This window comes from Haliotis asinina, chromosome 3 (assembly GCF_037392515.1).
Source record: "Haliotis asinina isolate JCU_RB_2024 chromosome 3, JCU_Hal_asi_v2, whole genome shotgun sequence".
NCBI classification, from domain to species: domain Eukaryota; kingdom Metazoa; phylum Mollusca; class Gastropoda; order Lepetellida; family Haliotidae; genus Haliotis; species Haliotis asinina.
This window is the reverse complement of record NC_090282.1, coordinates 61,597,631-61,624,719: the sequence shown is the minus strand read 5'-3', so window position 1 is coordinate 61,624,719 and position 27,089 is coordinate 61,597,631. Positions and strand designations below refer to the sequence as shown.

General features: G+C 39.1%; 1 protein-coding gene across 4 annotated transcripts; it reads left to right on the top strand.

Moving 5' to 3' along the window:
- Positions 1–23,255, top strand: LOC137278283 (insulin gene enhancer protein ISL-1-like). 4 transcript variants are annotated; one of them, XM_067810526.1, is made up of 6 exons: positions 1–178; positions 371–563; positions 5,441–5,763; positions 10,648–10,925; positions 20,621–20,923; positions 22,362–23,255. In XM_067810526.1, the coding sequence occupies exons 1-5, from the start codon at positions 154–156 to the stop codon at positions 20,873–20,875; spliced, it is 1,074 nt and encodes a 357-aa protein (XP_067666627.1). In that variant the 5' UTR covers positions 1–153; the 3' UTR covers positions 20,876–20,923; positions 22,362–23,255. The 4 variants fall into 4 exon arrangements, with proteins under 4 accessions (XP_067666627.1, XP_067666625.1, XP_067666626.1 ...); XM_067810524.1 differs by having other exon boundaries at positions 28–178; positions 20,621–20,809; XM_067810525.1 differs by having other exon boundaries at positions 32–178; positions 20,600–20,923.
- The last annotated feature ends 3,834 nt before the right edge of the window (positions 23,256–27,089 follow it).

Genomic DNA, 27,089 nt, shown 5'->3' with positions numbered 1-27,089 from the left:
ATAGAGGTATTTTGTGTCATCAACCTTGCACGAGTTTTCAAGAGTGTTTGAGAGTTGCCGGGAACGAACGTACACATAACTGCGAGTCCTTCTTTCCACGTGGAGTGTTGTTGCTCAAAACCAGCCAAAATTTCACCCTCAAAGTCCGAGGACATGACTGCTGAGAGCCAGGCCCCAAGTAAGTTATCATTGCAATGTTAAGTCATTCAAAGAGCCAGTTCTATCGCCCGTCTCTGATATCACTTAATGTTGCGACGCTCGGGCCGATTTGTCCACCTACGTTCAACGTTTGACAGGTCGCCTAATGTACCAATAATTAAAATAAATTTGTGGTTTTGGGGACTCGTCTAATTTTACCGTTGCATTGCAGGCACCAAGCGACGGGTGTCGGTGTGTGTCGGCTGTGGCTCGCAGATTCAGGACCAGTTTATTATGAGGGTCGCCCCTGACTTAGAGTGGCACGCAGGGTGCCTAAAGTGTGCTGACTGTGACCAGTATCTCGACGAGTCGTGTACATGTTTTGTGAGGGATGGGAAAACCTACTGTAAACGGGACTACATGCGGTAAGTCTTCATTATCTTGTCATACTGAACGTACTTGTACAAAGTCTTCATTATATTGTCATCCTGAAAGTACTTGTACAAAGTTTACAAAGTTTGTTGTGGTTGGAAGATTATGTCAAATGTAGCATGGATCATCTTGATATAAACACTTATCCCACATGACGAACTTGAAACGTAGGAATTCTTAAAGTTGTACGTTCTTTTATAGAAGCCCTTGGACTAAAGAATACAAGAATAGCCGTTCATACCGTACTGTATAAGTGTGTTGGTTGTCGAAATCAACTCGGCGATATCTGTTTACCCTAGAAACTGCTTGTCAAACAATACACATATAAACAGACCTTGTATGTTAGGAATGACATGAACCAAAAATATTAAACTACATGAGAATTTAGAAATAAATCAATAGTGTCAAAGGAGTTAATCACGTCCGATTTTTTAAAGTGTGATATAGGATTAAAACAAGAAATTACATGATGGATGCGAGTTCAGACTGCATGCACATATGTATATTTGTATGCTGTGTAGATATCCTGTTGAGGAGTTAACATACATGGAACACCAGATGCTTTTTGTTTATTATATTATATATAAACAACGCGCCATCGTAAACAATATGAACCAGCCGCGTATGAGTATGCCTTTGACATATTAAATATCATAGATCATAAAAATACAAATGAAAATAGAGGATGCTCACATGCACAAATGATACGAAGTAAATGTACGTTTGTTTGTTTGTATTAGGTCGTTTAATAAACCGTTAGGGTAGATCGCTATGGTACCTGTATGTGTGTGCCAGTAGGGTGGAGCTGCTGCTGTAGGCAGGTGTCGTTGACGGCAACTTCTTGTCAATCACGATCAGTTCGGTTGTCCCACTGGGACAGATCAGAAGCGACCGAGAGCGATATATCCGGGTGGGGTAGTAGCTGCATACATACTATTCAGTCACAATGCAACATAGGCAACATATGCTATATGTCACTCTGACATTATTGCTGTAAATATTGGTCACGTACGTGGGTATTGTCACGTATATAATTATATCTTTAGTAAAATTTTCAAATAACCAAAGACCTAGTAATATTCTATAGCAAGCCATTTAATATTTTTTTTATCATTGTTAAAGAATTGATAACAACTGCAATTGACATATATTACTCTTTGTTGTTCCCATGTCCGTAAGTCATATCTATCCGTGTGGACTCTTACAAGTTGACATGGACACACGGAAAAGAGGAGTATCTGATATATGTCTCGGTAACGCAATACTCCGGTATTAAAACTTGAATCCATCTGAGGTAAAAGTCAGCTAAACAACACTTCAGCGATCTGTGAAGAATTACAAAAAGTAGGACAGGTGAAAGGCAATCATTGTTTGGAGATGAGGTTTGACATGGATTAGTAAAGCGTCAGACATAGTGACAGTTCACAAAATCAAATGTCCATTGGCTTTTACTGGAGCCGTGTTTAATGAAGGCATCACGAGCGCTGGGTACGGCTCATTAGAGTTAAAGCGCGAGTACAAGGGGGCCCAATGAAGCGTCCCTGGTCCCCCCCGTCCCCTCCACCCTCACTTCTCTGTGTGCCCCAGCTGGCCTGTCGACTGTGTCGCGCGTCTGTTTTGGGGGTCATAAGAAACTGAACGCTGGTCTCGTTTGAACGGTTTTAGTGTCTGAATCCACCGTCTTTTAATTAGAGACTGTGTCTTGACACGAGGAAATGATGTTCAAATTTCCGTTCTTTCTTGTAATAACTCCGTGTATTATCAATATTTTATTTGAGGATAGTATTTCAAATTTCTGAGCGATTAAACAGAAGGGGTAACTGGCCCGTGAAAACACGCGTCTCCACTACCGGGGCTCCTGTTTATAACATAAACATGCTTCGTTGTATGTTTTTCTTTGGCGAACTATTTATGCAATTTTCATAAAGATAACATTCTATGTCAAAGGTCGTGGATTAAATTTTTTAAATAATTACACATTTAATTTCTTTCTGAGGAAGACTTGCTCATGTTGTTAAAGCTTTTCACTCTGGATGTAGGTTTGCGTGGTAAACAAACAGTACGACTGTAAACAAGTAAGGAATGGCATTTTACATTAAGATATATAAAACAAAACTTTATGCCTTGTGAGCATTTTGATCAGTGTTACACTTTCCTTTAGAGACGGGTTTTTTTTTCCATAATAGTCAATACCACGATTCCTTTCTCGAGAGAAAGTAGTTGGCACTAGCGAACATGGCAGCCTGATGTCGCTCTTACCCCTTTAATAGGAGTGACAATATTCAAGTGCATTCGTGCTTTTCATCTAAAAACCTTTTAAAGCAATCGTCTTAATTACTCCCGCTCACAGAGGTCAGAGATTTCAGTCCTATTGATTCAATCTACTAAAAGCACCAACAAGCGCGATTGCTTGTAAATAACTTGGTCTACCGCTGACCGTTGTGTGACGCTATAACACTTTCTACGGCCCATAATGGCGTATCCCGTAATAACAGTTTTAAGTTTCAACAATGATTAAATAACGGGACTGTGATTTACCAGTTTTACCTTCTTCAAGTTGATTGACCGTGGGTTGATATGTGTATGTAAACTGACTGTATATTTTAAATGTTTTAAAAATTCACTATTAACATTTACCCAGATAACTATTTTTTTGGTTTACTGATTATATCTATATATCTGTTAAAAAAATCTAAAAGGTAAATTATCAATTCGCCTGTCGCATCACAGTACATACAATGGGTTGTACGCAAGCGGATGCTTGACAATGGGTTAATATTGTCATGTTCAGTGACGATGTATTTTGACAGCTTAAAATTACTATTAAAATCTATCTAGATAAGTCCTTATTTTGGTTTTGGTTAGTATATCTATATACCTCTTAAATTTAATGGATAAGATATCAAATCACCTTTGTACACAAAGCCATATAACTAGTCAATGCCAATAACAGCCTGATAAACAGGGGGTAATCAATGTCTAGCTACAGACATGATTAAAGAGTTCGCTAAAGAAATCGTTTCCTCACCTACAAATTCAGATGGTTTCTTTGATAAATATATTAATTATTTGAAGAGTTTGAACACGCTAATAATTAAGGTAATATGAGAGCTGAGCGCATTCTACGGCCGACAGCCTTCCTCGAAAGTCTTCGCGAATCAATGCTGTGAGAATTACAGATACGAAGGGTGCGATTTATTAGATAAAATTCTGTTATCACATAGATATCTTCAAATACACACATGAACGCACATAAGGTGTACAGGTTCTATGCTGAAATAATTAGAGACCCTCCAAGACACCCATTAGCGGTTCAGTTTGAACATACTGCTGGAATTTCTTTCGATCCCAAATCGACATTTTTCTCGAAATCCGCTAAGAGTTTTCCGATTTCCGATTCAAAGAAAACGCAGTTTATCATCTCAAGTTTGTCTGAGATAAACAACAAGATCTGCAAACTAAACAAAAAATATTGGCTAATCTTTTCCTTAAACACAGAAATCTTTAATTTTTGAGCTCATGGACTAAAATCCGGCTTTGGGTGTTATGTGCGTGTTGACGCTATAGGAAAGGGTTTACTTCCCAAATCGCGACATGCATATTTAATAGAAAAAATAGAAAGCGAATTCTTTAACTAAAGCATTCCTATGAATTTTTCATTCAAATATTGATAGCACACCCCAACTTTTGACGATTGAATTTCAAGTGGTTTATTGTCGCTTGCGTGCACTTGGACGAAAGGGAATCTTTAATATCAATGACAATAGTAAATTTTAGTTAACATTGAGGACAATGATCAGTATGCGCGTGCAGAGACAGTAGATGAAAATTACTCCAATTATACGTCTCGTTGACAAGTATTTCCGGTATTTTGGGCCACATTGTATTACGGATATGTTCAACTATTTCACGAGTTTGTATGCCTTTGTTTATTAATTACATTTAGACTAAAATAACACTGATTATTGGTTTCTATGATTATGCAGTAAATATGAATATTATACGCCATGTATTATATGGGTATAACAATACGTTAATACCGAATGTGTGTGACCATCTACTATTTTTTTCAAATGAAATGTATCCAAACAGGATTTATTAAGTGTTAACTGAAAATTAACAGGGATTTTCAACACGTGTCACATCGTAAATTCGTATATATGTCAGACGAATGCAATTTACAACAATAAAATGGTGCACGTGACGAGACTGGTTGATGAATATAATACTGAATGATATGGTGAACCGATGTTATCATTTACATGCATTATTCTCAAATATCGATCCTTTTCAGTATCTCACCATGAAATACCTGTCTCGATAAACATGACTTTATATATATTCAGCTGCAGTGATAATATAGATATTGTGCAATGGGTCACGTGATACCAAGAGCAACATGTTTGGTCATTGGTTTGCAAATGGATTAACGACTCTAATGGAACCTTACCCCTACAAACCTCAAAGGTAGTTCATTGAGAAGAAGAAGAACCGCCATAGAATTTTGAAATAGACATGTTAATGAATGAATCGAAAGTTATTGAATTTAATACACCCGAATGAACCGTATCATTTTACGTATAAATAGGTAATAGAATATTTAAGCTGGTAGTATTTACGTAAAGCGAAACAGACTCCTAGTGAGACAAGCAACCCAATAGCAACGTTCTGTTTTGCAATTCCACTTGAAAAGAAACTGTTTCTATGTACCCGCTACAGTGCAAATGTATAGTATGATAGCGATATTTACATATAGTTAGAATAGTTCCAAGTCTGATGGTCGGTGACTGTCCAGTGTATCTCGTATGAATTGCATCACGTTTGTTCGATGTCTATTGACCCTGTGTAATCCACCTCTCTTTATTTTCAGGTTATTCGGGACAAAGTGTGCGAAATGTGGTTTAGGATTCAGTAAGAATGACTTTGTTATGAGAGCAAAAACAAAAATATTTCACATCGACTGTTTCCGTTGTGTTGCATGCAGTAGACAGCTTATACCTGGAGATGAATTCGCCTTGCGAGACGACGGGTTGTTCTGTAAGGCTGACCACGATGTCGTTGAACGCGCCTCAGGTCCTCTATGTGATCCTGGGAGTCCACTTAGCAATAACAATAACAACAATAATGATTCATCAAGTGTAAACAACAACAATAAGAAAAGTCACTCAGAAAAGAATGGACTACAGCTCGCAGGTAATATTTCTACAATTTTCTTTATATTTAACATATATATTATTTGATAATGTGTTGTGTAAATTCGCATGTGACATCGAGTTTAGAATTTTTGAACATGTTCTTGACATGGATAACACGAAGCCAGCCTGACTGTCATTTTGTGTTTTGAACTTACACCTGGACGCGGCCATATTGACGTCCTACAGAGAACGTTGATGATATATAAAAGGTTAACTATATGAATATAAAATCGTTACGTGCACTGTATAAATTATTTATACTGACTCACTTGAAACTGGTTTTCCAACTAGGAAGACTGATCTGTTGTACAGATGATTTGTAAACACAGTTTCGTAAATTTGAATTTTTCCGGGCAACCATTTTAATGACTAAAACAGACGTTTGGTTAATCCAGCACATGAGTTTGACATAGCAGATCTATCCATATGGTTTTCTAGAAGAATATGTCATATATATAACTGGTTATTGATTTGTATTCTTCTGCAAAACGATATGTATTTATATATGATTTATATCCTTACTTGTGGTTCATAAATTGTTACTGACAAAAAAGGCAACGCATACATATATCAGCATTCGTGTTAAAATAAGTGTTTTTTAATAGGGACTTTGAGCTGCATGTGTGTACAAAGACCATGGCCAGGTGTGATGTTGTTACCTTTTTTCAAAATATCAGATGTCAGTATCGATTATTTATCGGTAATTTGTAATGACGACACAAAGAAGCGGCTAATGAAGCACACTTTACGATGGTTGTAAATTGCTGCAATCTCCCGTTATGATGAATTATTCCCCAACACATTCACATTACCCGTAGGATGAGAACTCATTAATGCTTAAAGCAAATAGACATTTGACATATCGAGCTTGAATAAGCAGCAAACCAATACAAGCCCGAGGCTGCTAAGTTTCAAAATGTACGTTTTAACCGATTTATGTCGATATCTCAAATGTCAAACTGTCGACAGCTCTTAGGGAATCTAGACTTTCAAAAACCCATTTATCTTCAACGATGTTTTAAAAATCATTAGGAAATGTATACTACAGATAGGCAAAAAGCTATTGATAGCGGAACTTTGAGTGGCTGGTCTGGCGGAATGACACAAGATAAGATAATGTGAGTAAAATGACCACATGAATGTATCCCTCCGCCCGTTATCTGATTGTGTTGGCGATCTAATCAAGACATGCCGACCTAGGTCGCATTTATCTCTTAACTCTACATTAACCACCCTGCTTTTGATTCAATCATGTAAACCATGTCTGCATTATGTTTAATAATTACACAAAGGTTAAAGGGTAGCTCGGAGACACACGCTCACAAACAAATAGCTCGAATATTTTAATTCCGGAAAGACGGTAACAATGGTAAAATGGGCTTCTAATCTTGTATATTTGCATGCGATGGGGGAATTACCCAGCGAACAGAGGCGATGGTGGTTTGCAAAGGAAATAAATTCCGATTATCTTTGTAGCAGATTGTATTTTCCTCTCGCCTTAATTTGCTTGTCTTGTCCCAGATGAAACTGTTTGCTACACGACTAGTTATCAGATATAAAATGTGCGGCACTCGACCCGATCGTCTGTGGACCCAACGTGTGAAAACGTGTAATTAATTTGCCCACTAGGGACATGCATCGCCAGTCAGAATGGGTTCAGTATGCCGTCTATCTGGCAATCTTTTCAACAAAACCCAACCGGGACCGGTTCCACTGCCGATCCTGGACACACAACTTTTGATATTTCGGCTTCACTAATTGATAATCGTCCGGCTATTAGTCTCCGACAGTTATTGGATGTCACAATGGCCTACATGTTCTAACAGATAGCTGTCGAAAGCCCATGTGGACGTATCCCCCGTCGTATTGTCCTGAAACTCGATCGTCCTCATCCTGCATGGCATTCGACCCAAGACATTCCCAGCGCCATCAATGAATCATTTCGGCAAACATGCAACTTTTATTACATGCTGGTTTATTTTCATACACCAATAAATAAAACAAAAGCCCCATCATCGAACCTGATCTTCCCAATTTGAGATTAAATCGGATTTAATCGTGTCCGGTTTCTAAAGTTATCAAACTTGGGATGTGTTCGGATGAGAAACCGGGCCGCTCCGACACAAACAATAACACAGCTTCCTCTGTTCTCATCCAGATTTCCCCGATTCTTCCGACTCTGTATATTTATCAAAAAGATACAATAATCACAGGAACTGCGCAAAACACCCGACAGCAGATTGTATTGTTACGCAAAGCCGGTCCCTCCGATTTCCAGGGTTTAAACAACAGGAATGGTAAGGGTAGGTAATCAGGACCCCGCCGTCACGCCGTCGGTAGATGGCGTAGTTTGCCCAACAGAGTCATTCGTTCATCTTATCAGCTCAGCTATCCATCAGTTCTGTCCTCTGCACAGTAGGTTTCGATGTACTCATAACGTTCAAATCAGGATCATCTACATTTCTGGCAAAAGTTTACCAACCAAAGCCTAACATTCAAAACATCGCTATAGCCTTATTAATAAGAAAACTAACTTGCAGAACTAGTTCTCGTATCATGTTGAGTCATCTCCGAGTGCATGTGTATCTGTGTTTCAAGAGACCTCTGGGCAGCGATACCTCGTTAATGCGGACCCTGGCCTGTTGGTAGTGGGGACATATTAACATGTTAAAGCGGTACAAGTGAATAAACCGTAGTAATGATGACGAAAACTGACTGATACACCCACCATTCTATTTCGACTGCATTCACATATGACAATCGTACTATACACTGCAACATGCCATCTTGTACACCACCATTCTGTAGGTGTAACGTTGTACGTTGCATCTTGTAGCTCTAACGAACCTTGTACATTGCACCTTGTGGTAGAACACTAAATACGCATACGTGCAATGCTGAGAAGCGAACAAACACGTAATGGTTTATACATTAGACAAAGCCTCAAACAGACCAGGCAAAATCTTACTTAAGTTTTTTTAATCTGATTAAGTAGTCCAGAAGATATTCTGGACAGATGAAGTCCATCACATTGCTGGTTGAAGCATGTACCTTCAACACCACAGCGTCACGAGGACGAAGAGCTCTTGATTTGTAGATAAGGAATGCGAAAAAAATTGTGTATGAGAAATAATGCTTGAGTAATACATTGTCAGCAGGACTATGAGCATATTCTTCATCCTTGTACGCGGGGTGGTCGGGTAGTTCAGTAATTAGCGCTGTCGCCCTATTCGCCGGTTGCTCGGGTTCGATTCCTTTAATCTGTGAAGCCTATCTCTAGCGTTTCCAGTCGTGATGCTGTTTTTGAATATTTGTATCTTCAACGTAGAGCCATACTCGCTCGCTCACCCACTCACTCATCCCTGTTCCCATCAATAGATGCTGTGAATGGACTGTACAAAGAAGCCATCGGCTTTAATTGATGTGGATATTAATTGTCCAACTTCCGTGTTTTGGTGTTTGCTTAAATTGTAGTAGAGATATGTGAATCACATGATTAACGGTCATTGAGCTAAATGTCTTGTTTCAACCAGAATTTAAGCGTTCATTGTATGTTTAATGAAATCGGGGTATTCTATGTAGAATTTTAGGTAAATCAAACATCTTAGGGTGTAGGCATTACGTTCGTTGACCTTTTCCCAAACTGCAGTTGACTGGACGCGATAGTAACCTTGAATAGTTTGTCGTTATCTTTTTTCTGTTTTGATCCTGAAGGAGTAAGCGTTCCCACGAAATACCGAGCTTTATCAAGGGCCCACAAACATATTATTGTTTCTCGCATACAAACAATTTCCTCTTGTGTTGTGAGCAGTGTTATGAATCCTGTTGCAATATATCCAGGTGCAATATAGTATGACATACAATGCAGCAATCTACCCTTTAGGATGCTTTACGTGGTGTACCCCTGTGGTGTTTTATCTGTAGTTAGAAGACATGGGTTTGAGTCATGGTTGACCACTTAAGTCCCTCTGTGTGTTTTCTTACCATTGAGACATTATACCAACTTTCGAGTTGTGTAAGGGCTCTGTGGTGGCCCAGTGGGTAAAGTGTTAGCTGGTCAAATCAGAGACCCGAGTTCCCTTCCTGGATGCAATGTGTGCAGAGCATTTCTGCTGCCCTGGGGTTATATGACGTTATGTTGTTAAATACTCGTACAACCACTCACGCGATCTCCTTTCTCGCTCAAAGTCGTTTCTGTTTTGTGATCACAGTATTATGACAAGAGCTGTAGATAGCATAGTGGTTAAAGCGTTCGCTTCTCAGGCCGAAGATCCGAATTCTATTTCACACACGTGTAGACGGGCCCATATCTGGTGTCCAGAGTAGGACTTCAGCTGAGATAGTGAAAGAACCATACTCACTCACAGTTAAGGTACGGCGGGAAGAGATAGACATATGATACGACTGAAGGCAGCTATATCAAACGTTATTTGAAAGCATGGAATAAAACATTGTAAACTACATTTATAACGAACACGCTTATAATGATGAACTGACTGATATAACGAACAATTAGTTTTGGGTGTATATGTATGTCGACTATACAGTGGAAGTTGTCAAAACTGGCATCTGTCCAATCCGGCAAGTTGCGAACACTGTCATAAAATCTCAGTCCCGTCTGTGGCTTGTACACATATCATCAGCTCTACAATCCGGACATTGTCCAAACCGGATTGTTTCTTTAGTCCCAATGGGTGCCGGATTAAACAGCTACCACTGTATATACAGCAAGATGTGCTGCGCATATAGTCGAAATATATGAGCAGCAGTTATAACAAACTACGCTAATATCGGAGTAGTAGTAACGACACTTGGAGTTCGTTTTCACTGTAGGTCACTGCATCTATATTTGATTACTGACACGAATGTTCTCATCCCCCAGGTCGAGCAGAGCAGGCAGGTGGTGCCAAGGCAGTTCGGGGTGGTCACAAGTCTGACCACAAGACCACACGGGTGCGGACGGTGTTAAATGAGAAACAATTACATACATTACGGACATGCTATAACGCGAACCCCAGGCCGGACGCTCTCATGAAGGAACAGCTGGTGGAGATGACCGGTCTCTCCCCCCGGGTCATCAGGGTGTGGTTCCAGAACAAGAGGTGTAAAGACAAGAAGAGAAGCATCCTCATGAAGCAGATTCAGCAGCAACAGGACAAGGTAAGGCGACTGAGGTGCTGTTGGGGGTGGAGCACCGGGTGTTTACGTGTGGATTACTGATAAACTATTGACATTGTAACATTGTCTAAGCCCTCTTTGAGCTAAGATGGTCGTAAGTTAATGTTAATGCATGGCACTTTCGGCCAAGTTAACACAAGGAAAGCTTCGAAAATCTAGGTCATGGATTGGCTAAACGGTTTGAGTACATATTTAGAAATCAGCCTTACGTGTGGAGTTTTGGCGTTTGGTTAATTGTGAACAAAATATTTTTTCCGGAACATACTTCTGTATTTCTGTCCTCAGACAATGGTTAGATTTGTACGATTTCTTCAAGTGTTTATTTCTTAGAAGTGCTGATTGGCCAACAGCTTGATCGGTTGTAGGGCGATGGTTCCAAATGGTTTGGTGGTCATTTGAAGTAGTCGAGATCACAGGTTCGCGAAATCCGAGGAAAGAAGACTGTTGATGATAGCATAAATAAGGCTTCTAGAAATTGTATATATATGAGAGACAGATGTTTAAATGTTTCTGATATGCTTGAGTCGTATATCACGAAGGTGTCTAGTGTTGCTGTGCTTGTCCAAACTATCATCTAGAAACCTTGTTTCATGACAAATAAGAATCGGAGGAGTGTGTGTGGACGTACCACAATTGTATAGGACGTTGCTCGTGATATCGACCACTTGTTTGTTCAAACAAACACAGGTTATTACAAATAATTGTAATATGGCTTGGAATGTACCTCGCGTGCGTTAAAACACAAACATGCAGACTGAATATTAGATACGGTGTAATATACAAACTTTGTCAGTCTTATGTCTTCCCAGAATACTAGTATTCGCCAACACACTATCCGCAAATGAACCGTTATTGCGGGCTTAGCGAGCGGAGAGGCATCCCATATGAGGACGATTCACCATGGCTGCTGTACCGGTGAAAGTGATGTGTCATACTGATGGTTGATCCTGCATGCTACATTAAGTCAGCGCTAGAACTATCAATATGGTTAATAGGGAATTCTCCGGGGTCTTTTAGGTGCATGGTGTCTTTTCCCGATGAAAGACCCTAGGACCAAGTACAAACACGTTGATTTAACGATTTTCAAATGAATTGAGAGGTTACAAAACTAGTCACCAGATTTTTTCTTTAACGCGTTGTTCAATACAACGCCAGGATCGTGCATGGGATAATCTCTCTGCAGAGATCAATTTTGTAGCTGACACTTATGCCGGATCGCAACACAGCTGACATACATGTCTTTTAGTTTCATTGCAGTTTATAGTTTATCCTCAATCTCAGTTAAAATAAATCAAATGCAGTTCAATGCAAATCTGTTTAAAAATGTACACGTAGTAATCCTGTAATCAGCTCGAACATGCAATCCGAGCAGCGGAGGACCAAGGCATAACAGAGTGCTCTGTCATCTGATATCGCTACCCAACAGCGATTAAAAACCTCTTTATTTCAATAATTTATGGAAAAGCTTGATATTTTGATAGGGGCTGTTTCTAAATGTCAATAGCTATTTAAGTCTGTTTCTTTATCTTTTCATAAATGTTTGATATTTTATTGGTTTCGCGGTGAGGCAAACCGTTAGCTGAATGCCCTGCTTTAGATATGAAGATTGGCCCTTCTAAGATCGCCTAATGTAACTGCTCTCAACGCGTCGAAACGGAATTGATACATTATGCATGTAGACAGGTATAGTTAGCATGCTAAGTCGTCATATATATTAGTATATATACAGCATGCTACGTAGTATCCAATTTTCACTGAGACAAAGCGGACAGGGATCACTATGACAGTCGCTACCTCGCAGTTTATAAACCTAACGAATAACAGACATGTAGTTTCTCATTGTTTACAGTTATAATTCAGGATGCATTTACGTGAAAATATCCTTCATGCATACAGAATTCGCACATTCTTCATTCTATTTATTTCACCTCTTCATAACAAAATTAACTCTCTCGTGTAACGTGTCACAACATTTTTCTTAAAATCTTTTACACGTGTAGAGCACAAGGAGCGGTATTTCCATGCTGTATTCCCAGAAGTGCCAAGCCAGTTATCTACCCCCAGTCGTTTCCTATCACAGTCGCCCGGGGGAGCTTCCTCCCTGGCCCGACGCCGGGGAGGAAAATATCTGAAAAATGACTGTCTTTTTTTGTTTCTGAAAATGATCATAAGAAGTTTGTCTGTGAGTATGTCTGGTTATGGAAGGAGGATGTAGGACGGGTTATCCCGCTTAACCCCCCTCCCATGTCCCGGGGGTGGGAGACGGGGTTTGAGGGTGAGGCTCTTGTATTATCAGTCTGCGCGGAAAGGAATATTAGCCGAGTGTAATCAGACATGTATCTCACCATTTAACGTGATAAAACATGGAGATAATTTCAAGCACTTCAATAGACCCGAAACCGTGTGCCATCGTCTAGTGCAAGTATAGTGGAGTGGTAAAGTCTAGTGCAAGTATAGTGGAGTGATAAAGTCTAGTGCTTCAGATACGGACTCGCATAGGTTATATATTGTGTCTGAGGGGAACTTGACTTGAACACCTGACAAAAAACGCAGCACGTTTTAACTAGACAAGTGGCTCAAATTACAGCACCTTTCTCAACTAGTTGGCCCAAATTTCCTTGTACTTCTCATAATCACTGTCTCGCGCAGCCATCAGAGTATCTAGGCGAGGGAGAGAACACCACCTTCAATCTCAAACAATTTTTCTCTCTCATTTCCTCTCCTCCTTAACTCGAAACTAGCAAGCTGAACGCCAAACTGCGCGTAATTTACACAAATTACAACTTTTCCACCGTTTGGTAATTTTCGCGGATGCACGTGGTTGCAAATACCCCCTTTCACGAAGCTTCTATTGTGCGAAGCCTAGTAATTACTACTGTCAATATAGCATATGTTGGTTATGAAACGGCGAAGGTGGACTGAAATGCCGCAGATATAAAATAATGTTTGATTCTAGCTCATTTCGCCTGGAATTGTGGGTTGCATTGAAGGACTGCTCACTTCCGGTGCATCGTATCATCAAACGTCACATTATCACACGAAATCCCTGGTTTTCACGACCAAACGCAAATAGAAGGTTTTGCCATGGAATTAGATATAACTAATTTGGTGTAGTCGATGATATTAGCCGAAATTAGTTTAGCAAACAAATTGAAAATACCGACTCAAGACTGGAGGTTTGTATTAATTCTACGTCGCCCTCGGGCACATGGATAGTTCTTTCAATTGTTCTGATAATTCGTCGTATTAAATCTAGATTGGTTCCCGTCAAGATCCAAGTCAAAGACCGGTTTTCGTGTAGAAGTGTGTGCTGTCGTTCACGCAAAATCGCCTTCAATTCGAAACATCGCGTGCGGCTTCTGCTCGGGCCAATCTTATCAAATTTTCTGTCAATTTTCGCGAGAAAGAATCATGTTTCACAACAAGACGCTATGTCGTGATGCGCACTATTCTCCGATCACAACCTCCCAGAAGCACTCGCTCTGATTATGTCAAAGTCAACGTTGCGTATCTACTAATTACCGCCAAGTCGCGGTCCAACCGAGATCGCGTCAAAATCGCGCGTAGACACGCGAGACATCCTGAGGCAACTGATAAAATCATAGAAACAATTGCAGGACAATATTTGCAAGGTTATTGCTGATATTCTTGTGGTAATTAAGTTTCGTCTAATTTTCGCTGTCCACTTAGCAGTTGAGTTCCCAGAGTCATACCCCAGGCCAACAGGGCTCAATCGTCGTGTTTAATGTAGCAGAACTCTGGCGCTCCTTTGTGGCAGTTGTCGACTTAAGAAGCCCCACTTTAATGAAAGAGCAATAGCACTCTATTACACAGTGGTTATTGCATCAGTACAACACCTTCGTGGACTGCATAATTGCATGGAATGTTAATGGTAGACCATTTTCAATCTTTAACTCATATTCCCATCTCGACGACGTCAACGTCAATTGATTCAAATGTTAATTTAGACACTGCATCCGTGTGAGGGTCTGTTCTTTGAAGAATACACCTACCTTGCGTTTACAGTAAGATGTAATTAAATGCTTTACTTACAACTGAAATGACATTCTTAAGAAAACTCTGATATTTGACAACAAATCAGCACGTAGGGTTTGTGACATCGGTGGGGTAGTGAGGTATAATACATATCAGAGGTATGTCTATAACGTCACTGGGACCCCACCCCCCACCCCTTCCTATTCAACTTGTGCAAATTTCTGTATACAGACAGATGTATATGGTTAGAGAGCTATTTCTCTCATTTCTACAGTATTTATTCTGACGACTAACTTTTTGAGATTTAAATTCGAAACCTCTGCAAACAAATACTGTGTATATTGTGGAGCCATTTCAGTGCATTGCCGCTTACCAACAATATGGCCATGTTTATATAAGGTGACTTTCTGCCCCCTCGCACTTGGATAACCCGGCGTATCACCCCCAGGTTTGTTGAGAACATTGACGACCCTCTGGTACACACTACCATCTACACCTTACTCGAAACTCACACCGGGTTTGGTCAACGCCAAGGTGATGGGCTGACTCCCCACTCCTTACCACCTAATATCATACTCGTGTGTGTGTGTGTGTGTGTGTGTGTGTGTGAGAGAGAGAGAGAGAGAGAGAGAGAGAATGTGTGTGTGTGTGCGTGCGTGTGTAATTTGTCATTTTATTTTAAACATATAAGTATTTCGTCTCCAAGCGGTATTACATGCGCATTAAGTCATAGCACATTTTACGCCCCTTTTCTTTTTATGTGCTTTCATTTTAATGTGAAATATATCAGAAGTCAGTATACGATAATGAGGTTTTTATGTGATTTTCTGCTTACGGTGCATATTTTAAGATATTATTTCTTTGATATGAATTATTTATGTACTTCGCGTAGTGTGTATCTGGGCGAATAATGTGCATAAAGATTATCACATAAACATTTCCAGTGAATACATCTCTTCTACAATAGAAAGCAGACTCGGAATGGGTACTGGAATCTATTCCACCGACACAAATTTAATAAGAATTGTATTTCTTCATTAAAAAAGTACAACTGACATAGTCCTAAAATAAACGTTGTTGACTTAGATTGTCGTCACGTCATAATTACTACAGCTTTGAAAATAACTAAGTTAATTTCGTTAAAATTTGCGAGCAAGATAGTTATTTTAGATAAATAATTATATAGCACCTTTGCACGTGAGGTTTTAGCCTGGGCCGTGGATAAAGGTGTTCGAATGTATAGGCTGTGTTAAACTGACTGGTGTTGACGTGGACTGACCATATGATCATGCGACCACGTGAGCCTCCTAAGGTCACGAATCAGCAGCATTGACATTAAAGATTGATACTGAGCTAGTCGAATCAGGATGACGAGCTAGGCTTTAAGCAATGGCACAACATAAAAAATACATTATCCTTAATCTGCGCTGTCAACCAATACATCAATAATTTGTGTATGTCTGTGTACTCTTTATTTCAAAGTGAAATCTACATAATTACCTTTGTCTTTTTTAAATATGATTATTATTCATATTCACGTCTTTCTAATTTAAAATTTTGAATTTTATTCTACTGACCGATAGATTCTTTATTTCGATTCATATTCGACTTAATCAGGGAGGCAATTGTTTCCTTTTACTCCGTCCCGTCCGAATTTGCTGGCTTTTGAGACTGATTGGCACATAAAGCGAATTCTTATTTTTAATTTTTTTTTCTTATTCTGAATTTGTCAGTTCTAGAAGTCAAGCTGTTCTTTAAGCCATCTTCCCATTATATTCGTCTAATTAAATCACAAAGCTGGTTCGAAAGCTCCCAATTGCGATTTTCTTGGCGAACAACGCCCCAACAATGGACTCTTTGGACAGTAAATATCTGGCGCGCGCCTTAGAAACTTCAAGCCGTAATGATCTCAGCTCTAGCGCTGATAACTACTGGAGTTAAACACTGAATGCAGTCTTTGGTAATATTTTTTCATGGCGGGTTAATTTGATGTAAATTTGTTTCACTGATTAGCGAGCTGAGCCGTTCAATTTCCTCCTCGATACAGCACCGCCAGCTCCGAAGCGACCTTACCGTTCCGCTATATCAGGAAATTAAGGAATGGTCTTATTGGATTACTTCTTTTAACATTCGTAATTAAAAGCAAATTGTTGAGGCATTGTATTGTCTAGCTTCACATGGAAGATACAACATCATGGATTAGCTGAGATCACAAAGAACACACACATTCGTTCGGATTAACCTGGCCCGAACGACTTTTTCCCCCACATAGAAACGCTTGGCAGGCGACGAATCAAGTCTTTATTAATATTCTACATATTCTATTCATATCCGCTTCTAGAAATATTCATTGTGGTAGTAATCGCCATTCCAACTGTTTTGTCGTCTAGATTGAGATATAACGACATCAAACCCAAAAAGCCATTCAGAATATTCAAATGCCTTTTCTCTCGACGCTAACAATATGTTACATAAATCAACTCTGCTAGGAGCAATTATTATGCTTCTCAACGATGTGTTTTTTTCCCTTGATGTAACGCCAAATGGGATGTTATAGTGAAGATCTTTAAATAATGTATATAATTACAATTATATTTATTTGCCTCGTAGTAATCATAAAGTTTGATCTAATGGAGCTAGTAAACCTTGAATGGCTGAATTAATAAAATAATTGGGCTACCATTTACACGGAGGGGTGTTTTAACAAGAGTGTATGAAACAGTTTATCGCGAGCATTGACTGCAGAGAAACTATCAACACTTTTGACATGTTGCATATCTAGACGTTTATGTCAATATTTGTCAGGATTTTTAATTCGGGAGTTTACACCATCACTTAAAGGTTATTAATTCAACTTAGCACGTGATGTTTATTCAGTTGCGTGTATGGAACACGTGCATTTACTCTAACAATACCGTTAAACGCAAGATCTATTTTAGGGAACGTTCATGCAGGAGAACGCGTATATCGTAGTGAAAGAAATTGTTCTAGTATATTTCGTTTCAATTGCAACCCATTTATTTATTTATTTATTTATTTATTTATTTATTTATTTATTTATTTATTTATTTATTTATTTATTTATTTATTTATTTATTTATTTATTTATTTATTTATTTATTTATTTATTTATTTATTTATTTATTTATTTATTTATTGAAATACCATCATTTCTGTAATACATTTCGTTTGTCAAAAGTCAAAGAAGTAATAACCATTACTAAATTTCACGAAAGAACCGAAACAAAGAGAATTTGGTTTGTGTATTCGGGGCTCGGGTATTGTTTGAAAAATCTGTCGTTATGGGGACTGCAACCAGGGAGCAGATGTTTGCTTTCAAGGATAGCAAAGTCGTGACAGAGCCTGCACAGAAACCGCCGTTTAAACAGAGGGGCGCATCTATGAAATTAGCACAATCATTATTGAAGAAATTACAGTCTTATTAAGTCGCTACATGATACTCTCAATGGGCCAAGGGAAGCTCGTTCTATCCACGGTTCCACCATAGCGTCACAATATTCTCTGTGTGAGGATTTCCACCCACAATCATGTCTTCCCGGTTGCCCGGACCGCTCGATCCCCACCCCCCGGGCGGTCCACACCCTATTATCATCCGAGCAATTACCCCGTCCCACGGTCATTTTAAACCCCGGGCTCATCTGGCATCACACCAAGAAGTCCCTCACCAAATGTGCTGTGGTCTGTTCCCCTCACGTGCTCCTTGCGTTGATTGCACGTTCGTGCACGTGCATCGGTAGCACGAGGCCACCTTATCTCAAACGTCCAACTTCTTGATATTTCTTTGAAAAAAATTAACATCGATTGTACACTATTTTGTATGCAAATGTTCTTTCAGCTCAATATTCATATTCACCTTTCATGAACATCATTTGCGCTTGAATAATCGAGACGTTTAAACGTACATTGCTCTAACCATCTACTGATCGTTTGGAAGCTGCGTGCTATATGAAGGTCAGAACAAATAGTGCATAATTTAACAACTCGCCTGTCACAGTGGAGTTATGTTAAAGAAGTATCTTGGTGTGATTTGCACGAAGATTATCATAACGGACCTCGGAGATTGGGTGAAGGATCTGCGGTATCGTCTGGCGCACTATCGTTCACAATCTTAAAACTGCATTGTATCTCATTGTGTGACGGCGCATTGCTTTTGTCGATGAATACTGATATACTACCGTTAGAGACCAGAGCGCAATAAACATAAAAGCGCCCCTCCTCCCTCCTGCAATTTAGCCGATTCATCAATGTCACACCTGTAACTAAATGCGAGCAATCGACCCAACCTGTCGATACTAAAATAATTATTAGTTTTACCTTCGTTTTCAACAGGATATCCAGAAATGTGATGTCTGATAAGAAAACTATTATTGTCCCATATCGCCTTATCTATGGCTCCGTTTCCACTAAACACTTAGTCACACCCATGTTTATTTATTTATTTATTTATTTATTTATTTATTTATTTATTTATTTATTTATTTATTTATTTATTTATTTATTTATTTATTTAAAAACATCACTTCTGTAAAACATTTCGCTTATTAAAAGGCAAAGAAGTAATAACTTTGAAATAATATTTTGAAATAAACATATCACCAGTATTCAGCGGTGATAACCCAGCTTGAACATGCAAATTCCATTTCAATTAACATCAGTGTAAGTAATTGAATATAATACCACCTAGGTCGTCTTGATCAATGTGGTAATAATAAACATGGTGAATAGCTACCGCTATACTATTTAATTTGTGTTGAAAGATACGCTGCTATCAGTTAAACTCTTTGTGACTGTTCACAATATTCAAGTAGGTCCAATGCAGAAACGTATCGACAATGTGTCCTCTCTGACGTCCGCGCAACGTGGAGTTGTTTCCTGCCAGGTCCGCGCGTTGTCACCCTGTCATCTTATCATCCGTGGTATGTTTCACCTGTCAGAAAGGCCATCAAAGAGCGAGTAAATCGGGAAGCCACGTGCATGCGCTATGTACAACAATGACGCGCACAGGCGCGGTTTTTCGTTCTCGGAGGGTGTTTAGGTCGCTTTGTTCATTATAGATTTTTCTAAATCTGGTTCCATCGATTCCATGTCAATTTCTCACGGGTAAATAAACTTTAGAACCCGATTGATCAATCGAGACGGCGGTGTATAGGCTTGTAACAATGGTGTGTGTAGTCGGGCTGTTTGGCCAGTTTCTATAGTAAACGGTCGCAATCTCACGCTTTTATCAATCTCTAGGTCTTTGTTTGTACTCCTTGAATATTCTCATAATCGGAGTTTATTTTCAATTCTTGGGTTGTTATTCAACTGAAAATATCATCGCCTCAGCCTTGATTTAACGGTGTTAAAGCTAGTGGAAAATATTCTGTTTCTTTACTCAATAATGGAATTTCTGTTTCATGAACCGTACTCTGCCGCAAATCACACTGTTGAAATATTCCAATTCATTCCGTACACACAGAACCCGTCTGTACTCTGACAACGATTACACAGAACAGAGGTTCTGGTACAGAGACATGAATCAGGTTTCATTAATGCTAATGTATATAAAACGAGCGCATTCTGATCTCATACATCCACACGTGCCATTTGCTTAGTCAGAATTTCATTTGTGTCCAGACGCGGTCTTTATGTGACCACAGCCTTTCTTTCATCTCTTGCAGAACGGAAACGGCTTGCAGCGCCCCCTGCAGGGAGTCCCCATGGTGGCATCCAGCCCCGTACGCCATGAGGGGCCTGGAATCCAGGCTAGTCCGGTAGAGGTCCAGAGTTACCAAACTCCTTGGAAGGCCCTGAGCGAGTTCGCCATGCAGGGTGACATCGACCACCACCATCCCCCCTTCCAACAACTGGTGAGCAGTTTCTTGGCCCCTCCTGATGAGGATGATACGGTTGTATATCTCGAGGACCAGGGCTAGTCACGTGGCTGCTTCTAGCCAATCAGATGCTCCCATCTCTTACTAACGGTAATCTCTCCATCACTCCAGGCGCTAACACACTACGCCTTTCTTGTGTCGTGACTGAGATCGTCAGCCTTTTTGACCCTCTTTGTACGATCCCTTTCTTAGTCCTTTTTTTATCGCGAACTTTCAAAAATACATTCTGTATTTGTTTTACCTCTTAAACCTACTCACCACCCACTCCCTAAAGCCTTCACGTTATTTATTAATTCGGTCGTCGTACATTTAACAAGAAAGGTGTTGTGGATACCATCCCTCGATGTGTCAAGATTATACTGCACGCACAGGGAGGAGGGAGGGATTTGGGGGGACATTTTCATCTACACGCTGATTATTCAAAGGAAACAGTACAACTAAAATAACATGAACATATATGGAGTTCGTAACAGTTAATGAAATTGTTTCAAAACAATGTTTCGGCCACTGGGCATGGCCATTATCAAGTGTATTGTTTATGTGACGAAATATTCATTACCCGGTCTAAAACTTATCTCTCCTGTCAGTAACTTTCCACAGAAAGTATCCGACACATTAACATGAACATTTAAAAGGAGTTCGTAACGGTAAATGAAAACCAGGGGTTAGGACCATGGCACAAGGTCATTATTAAGTGTGTTCTATCTTTGTTTTTATGATGAAACATCCTAGACCAAGTCTCAAATTTCATCCTCCTATCAGCCACTTTCCATAGAATTTCTCTCGCAAGTAATTTGATTGGCTGATTATTTTTAGCCTCGTGTCATTTCATTCAGTATGAATTTACAGCTCATATATATACGGAATAACACTACAATCGAGAGGTAATACATTAATACTCAAAATTTGCACATGCTAATTAATCTTAACCATTTAAGGAAGTTATACTATGGAATCATCATACTTCAGGAACACTGTACATAATAGTTTAGTCTATTTAATTACACATTAAGCAAATCGCAAAGATGTCACGAGTCCTCAAAGTCTGTCAGCCCCCTCTCTTTCTCTCTCACCTTGTCACCTGGGTTTTGGACCCACCTCTTATAGCACGCCCTTTTTGGTTGCCCTGTGTCCTCAGGTAGACCGTCAGTTTTTCATTTAGCGGTGCTTGATTATTATTTCATATCATTTAAAATTTGTATATGTTGTTTTGCTTTATAGACAACACTGCTTTGCTTATTTATGCATAGATTGTATTATTCATATTTATTTAAATCATTCAATGTCACTAAATATAACAGTTTGCAAAAATAACCAGCGATCTGAATACTAGTGTAAAATGCGGTTTTATTAATGAATAACAATGGATACTTACGTTGTTAAACCGGACATTCCTATCAGGCTTAGACTGAAGATCAATCTTCCTCCGACTGAAATAGTAAAACTGTAATTTTAACGTTTGTTAATGAAACGACTTACAGGTATGTAGCCGTGACGTTGTATTAATGTCGACGTTATTGCGTTCCAGATGTCAACGTTCGACAACATGGAAGCCCACTGCGGGGCAGGGGGAGCGTCCCCACAGAGCGACCCCCTCATGCACGTCTCCTACCTCCATCACGACGACATGCCCAACTCAGTCAGTTCCGACTTTCCCCGAACACCGTCAGAACTCTCGAGTCCGCTCAGTCAGTGACGGTATCCCGTTGGCGGCGTCTGGGACTGACGTCGCCCCGGACAACTTACTCAATCAACTTAGTACCTCACTGCTTCTCTGTTGGGGGCAGGAGACCCATATTCCGTTCAGGGCTCCTACGCGCACAAGGAATACGCCCATCAACGTCCCACCGGCTGGTCCTCAGTCTTAGTGTAAACTGGGCTTACCTGTGTGCAGTGTGGACGTACGAAAGTCATAGTGAACCCGACTCCAAGTCAAACCAGGATGTGGAGGACCGGCACCGGTCCGGGTTTTACACGGGACGAGTATCTGTGTTAGCCTACCATGTAGGTGTTGTTACCAACCGGATCAAGGGTCCGGACGAAGAATGTTGTGTTGACTCGTTGTGAAAAATGTGGATATATATAGGACAAATGAATTATGAACAATGTATATAGACAGTGGTTTGTGTCATTCTCGTGCTGTGCTTCTTATTGTTATTTTTGCACGAACTGAGCGCGTGGCTCCGAACTATACCCCACCCACCCCTTATTGGGGGGTGAGGTACGACAACACGTCTGTGCATTGTTTACACCACAGAGTAGCTATGTGATCTTGTCTTCTCCATGTCGTGCTGTCATCTCTCTCATCAGCACGTGCAGAGCGTGCAATCAAAATGGCGTCCTCTAGCGTATCTCACTCAATCATCCCTATTTCTTGAAAAAACATAATTTAAATTATGCAATAAAATGTGTACAAATGTGATTATTTTTCGTTTATGCTGTTAGGCATCTGTCTATTCAGCGTATCACAGCAACGCATTTGCATATGTACGGTATGCGTACGTCGACGCACTCAGATGACAAAGGTATCGTTACGGCCAACCAAACGCTTTCGGTTACATAACACTCTAGATACTACAACTACAGCGGAAGCTGTCAAAACCGGCATTTGTCCAGTCCGGCAAGTTGTCACCACCGACATAAAATCTCAGTCCCAGACGTGACTTGTATATATCATCAGCTCTACAATCCGGCACATTGTCTAATTGTCTGGATTACTATAGTATTTATTCAGTCCCAGTGAGTGGCGGTTTAGACAGATTACACTGTATATCTTAGAGCGTATGCATATACACCTAGCAAGTCTTGTATACTAGTAGTTATATGTCACAAAATATGAAAGCTCAATATTACAGTTAAGTGGGTCGAATGAATTTCAGCAACAAACACTATTTTATTCGTATGAGAAAATTGTATGTATCTGAGCTGTACTCCCAATTTATATTTGAGGATGGAAACGTCTATCTCTGCTGACGAAGGTTATTCTTGCACACTCTGATGAATGGTATTGAAAGTTATTTTCATATGGAATATTTCAAACAAAATATGACATCGAGATACCATTATACGACAAGTATACAGAATTCCTGAAGTTACGATATCGGACAAAATAAGGAATGAGGTTATAGTTTTATATTTATAAATTAGCAAACTTTGCCACCGGAGTCACTCAAGTCACATAAAAGATCCTGAAATTATTCTACCGCTCTTGAAAGGCTATAGGTTAGACTATACCATGGCCTTGGCGTTTATATAGATTCTACTGTACTGCCACCATGTAACGACTCCTTTGGTTCAAACTACAGACGCATATAGCTTGGCACTAAATCACTCAACACCGGCACCGTTTTATAATGTGAAAGAGTCTGTAACGTGTTACAAGTTACATGTTGCACATCTGAGTTGCAGCAAAACTACATGTGACTCACTAACACACAGATAATCAAAATTAGTAGAAAATAAAATAATAAATGAAATTACCACATAACCCACTCAAATCTTGCATTTACCACCTGCTTTAGTGACTAATTAGTGGATTCATTGATGCATCGTTTTCTCACAATTAGAATCAAGACATTATTTACTTACATACCCATTTTTTCATGAACTTAGGTTCATCTATTGCGAACCAGATCTAAACATTTTTCAATATGATTTCATATCCATATAATAAATGCATAAGTACAATATTTACCCGGCAGTAATGAAATGTATGCTCTATACCACTGGCTCATACGCAAAACCCGTAATACCTTACTTAAAATTACGTGGTTATTTTGTTAATTAACATTTCAGGTTAATTTTCACTCGTATCTTAGCTGTTGTAATTTACATGGTGCTGTCTGTTTGGTCTGACTCGCGTCTTTGTTCTAAAACAGCTAAAACAGAAATCAATGCCTTTATTCAACGTACGACCAACCTACTCATTTTCGGTATATCGAATTATTTTTGTTGTTTATAAAACCTCAAACGCCATTTCAGAAGCCCTATGACACAGATCGGGAATACCATATTTCTTCAGTGTGCGGAATGCTTACAAACATATTCTTCAAAGTAAAAATTCCAAAAATCGTTTCACAAAAGCGAAATGGCTTATTTGAAATATTATTTTAGAGAGAAAGGCGCAGCTTGTAAAGGCGTGTGGAGTAAATACAGCCAATAAGCCATAAAACGCAATTGTTAAACTGTCAGTAGGGCAATAACTCATGGGATAAACAAAACAAAAATGATATGTTTGTTTTACGCCTTCGAGGCAGTGATACATGGACATTGTATGAGCTGATCGATCGAAAATCGATTTCGATGGCTTTTACTTGAATTGAGCGATTGCCTTTGCGTCTGTCATCTTGGCTGAGTTGTCAGTGACATCTCACAACGTTGTCTCATGGCTCACAACATTATCGATTTCTATATCTAGAATAAAAGTCCGTCAAAATCTAGAGAAGCTTAGGGTTACATCAATATTGATGCGTGCATAGAGAATACGGTGAATCGTCAGGGAATATCGACTTTACAACCACTGTCACAAAATGTCACACGGCAAGGTAGCAATCAAAGACAGTGAGGAAGCGATCTCTGAGGAGGGCCGTGTTTCTACACCTCCGTTTGGAGGTACGTCTCTCAAGGAGCTGTGTAGTTAAATTCAGATATTCTGTTGACATAAATATACATTTTATTGTCTGCGCGCTGTAGTATTTCCAGTTTCAACGTGACATATCTTGAACTCAGCAGCCATGAAGAGTATGTTGTGTAATATATCACGTTTCAACTAACGTAGTATAATAATGGACTAATGAAAAACATAAATATTTATATGCACAATATACGCAATAACCATGAAGATGGGATATTGTTATTAAATTTCAAGAGGCATTAAATCATAATGTTTGGAGACCCGATGCATAAACTGCAGCTCCCTGGCTTGTGACTTGCTTCTCTTGATTTTACACTATTTTTTCTCATTCATGTGTGCATACACAGAATTGTTAAGTCCATAGGAGTGACAATAATTAAAACCACTTGTTCATAAAATGCCATCTTTCATATTGTTACACATACCACTTTGTATAGGTGACGCAATATTATAAACCGAAAGTATAGTTCCTGATTTGAACTCTAAAAAGTATGCTGCATGAATATTTTCTTTGAGTGGCATTTCAGATTTCGGGAACTACAATACTGACAACGTACGAGAATCTATTTCGAAACGTCGCGCTCACGAAATAAAAAGAAATTGTCATCCATAAAGTTTGTCAATATTGCATGAATATTATTTCAATTCATTCTACAAACCACACAGTTGAATTAGAGATACGTGGCATTCATCATTAAGCCCTGGACAGTGAAAGCTGTTTAAATACTGTAAATCATTTAAAGAATTTGTCATGTTTGAAACCGATTCGGATGTGCCAATCTGGAGCAGAAAGGACACAAATTTTTATCCAGAATATATTCAAACCATTAGTTCCTTTGGTAGACTTTTATCAAATATCTCAGAAACTTACAGCCGGAAACATGAAAAATCAACCGATTTTTTTCCCCCTTTTTTTTGTATCAAATCTCAAAACACTTCCTGTTTGGACGATTCCTTGTGCTGTGCAAAATACGCGGTAAACAATCTCACAGACGCTGATTGTGAATTACAAGTTATCTCAAATTTCGCACATTTGTTTGATAAGTGTGACGATCCATTTATCAACTTTTAATATCTATTACACATTTCAACCGGTTGTTTTGTTACTGGTAAAAGTGTGTAACACACAAACATAAACAAATTCGAAAAAAATCGTTTAAAAAACAGGAGATTTTATATCTGCCTCTCTTGTCCAAGATTAGACACGATGTGTGGCCTGTTATAGGTTCTGTTTACAAGGAGCTGAAATATTGTTAAATGCACTATTGATTATCTACCATTGGGTTAGAATATAAAAATTCATGTGCCTTTCACAAAATTTAATTGTTTCCGGTGCTGTGTTTAAACATTAGCCAAGTACATTAAATGATCATATTCGGTCTAAGTTAACAAATAAGATTTTAACGTGTATGCCAGATACTATTATGAAGCATTGTTGATGTAAGTATTTGTCCATATAGTAATAATGGATTCCTGAAACAAACATTTTATATTTACCGTATTATGTATAATTTACCACCCTGGTGAAAATGTCAGTCCAAACTGCTATACTTTTTAAAAATACTTAAATAATTCTGATTCATTCTTAAACATGTTAATGCCGTTGTTCGACTGAAAACTACA

Excerpts from the sequence above, each read along its gene's own strand:
- LOC137278283 (XM_067810523.1), top strand. The coding sequence starts at position 154 with ATGACTGCTGAGAGCCAGGCCCCAA. Across the intron at positions 564-5,440 it reads TGTAAACGGGACTACATGCG|GTTATTCGGGACAAAGTGTG; the intron begins GTAAGTCTTCAT and ends CTTTATTTTCAG. Across the intron at positions 5,764-10,647 it reads GAATGGACTACAGCTCGCAG|GTCGAGCAGAGCAGGCAGGT; the intron begins GTAATATTTCTA and ends CTCATCCCCCAG.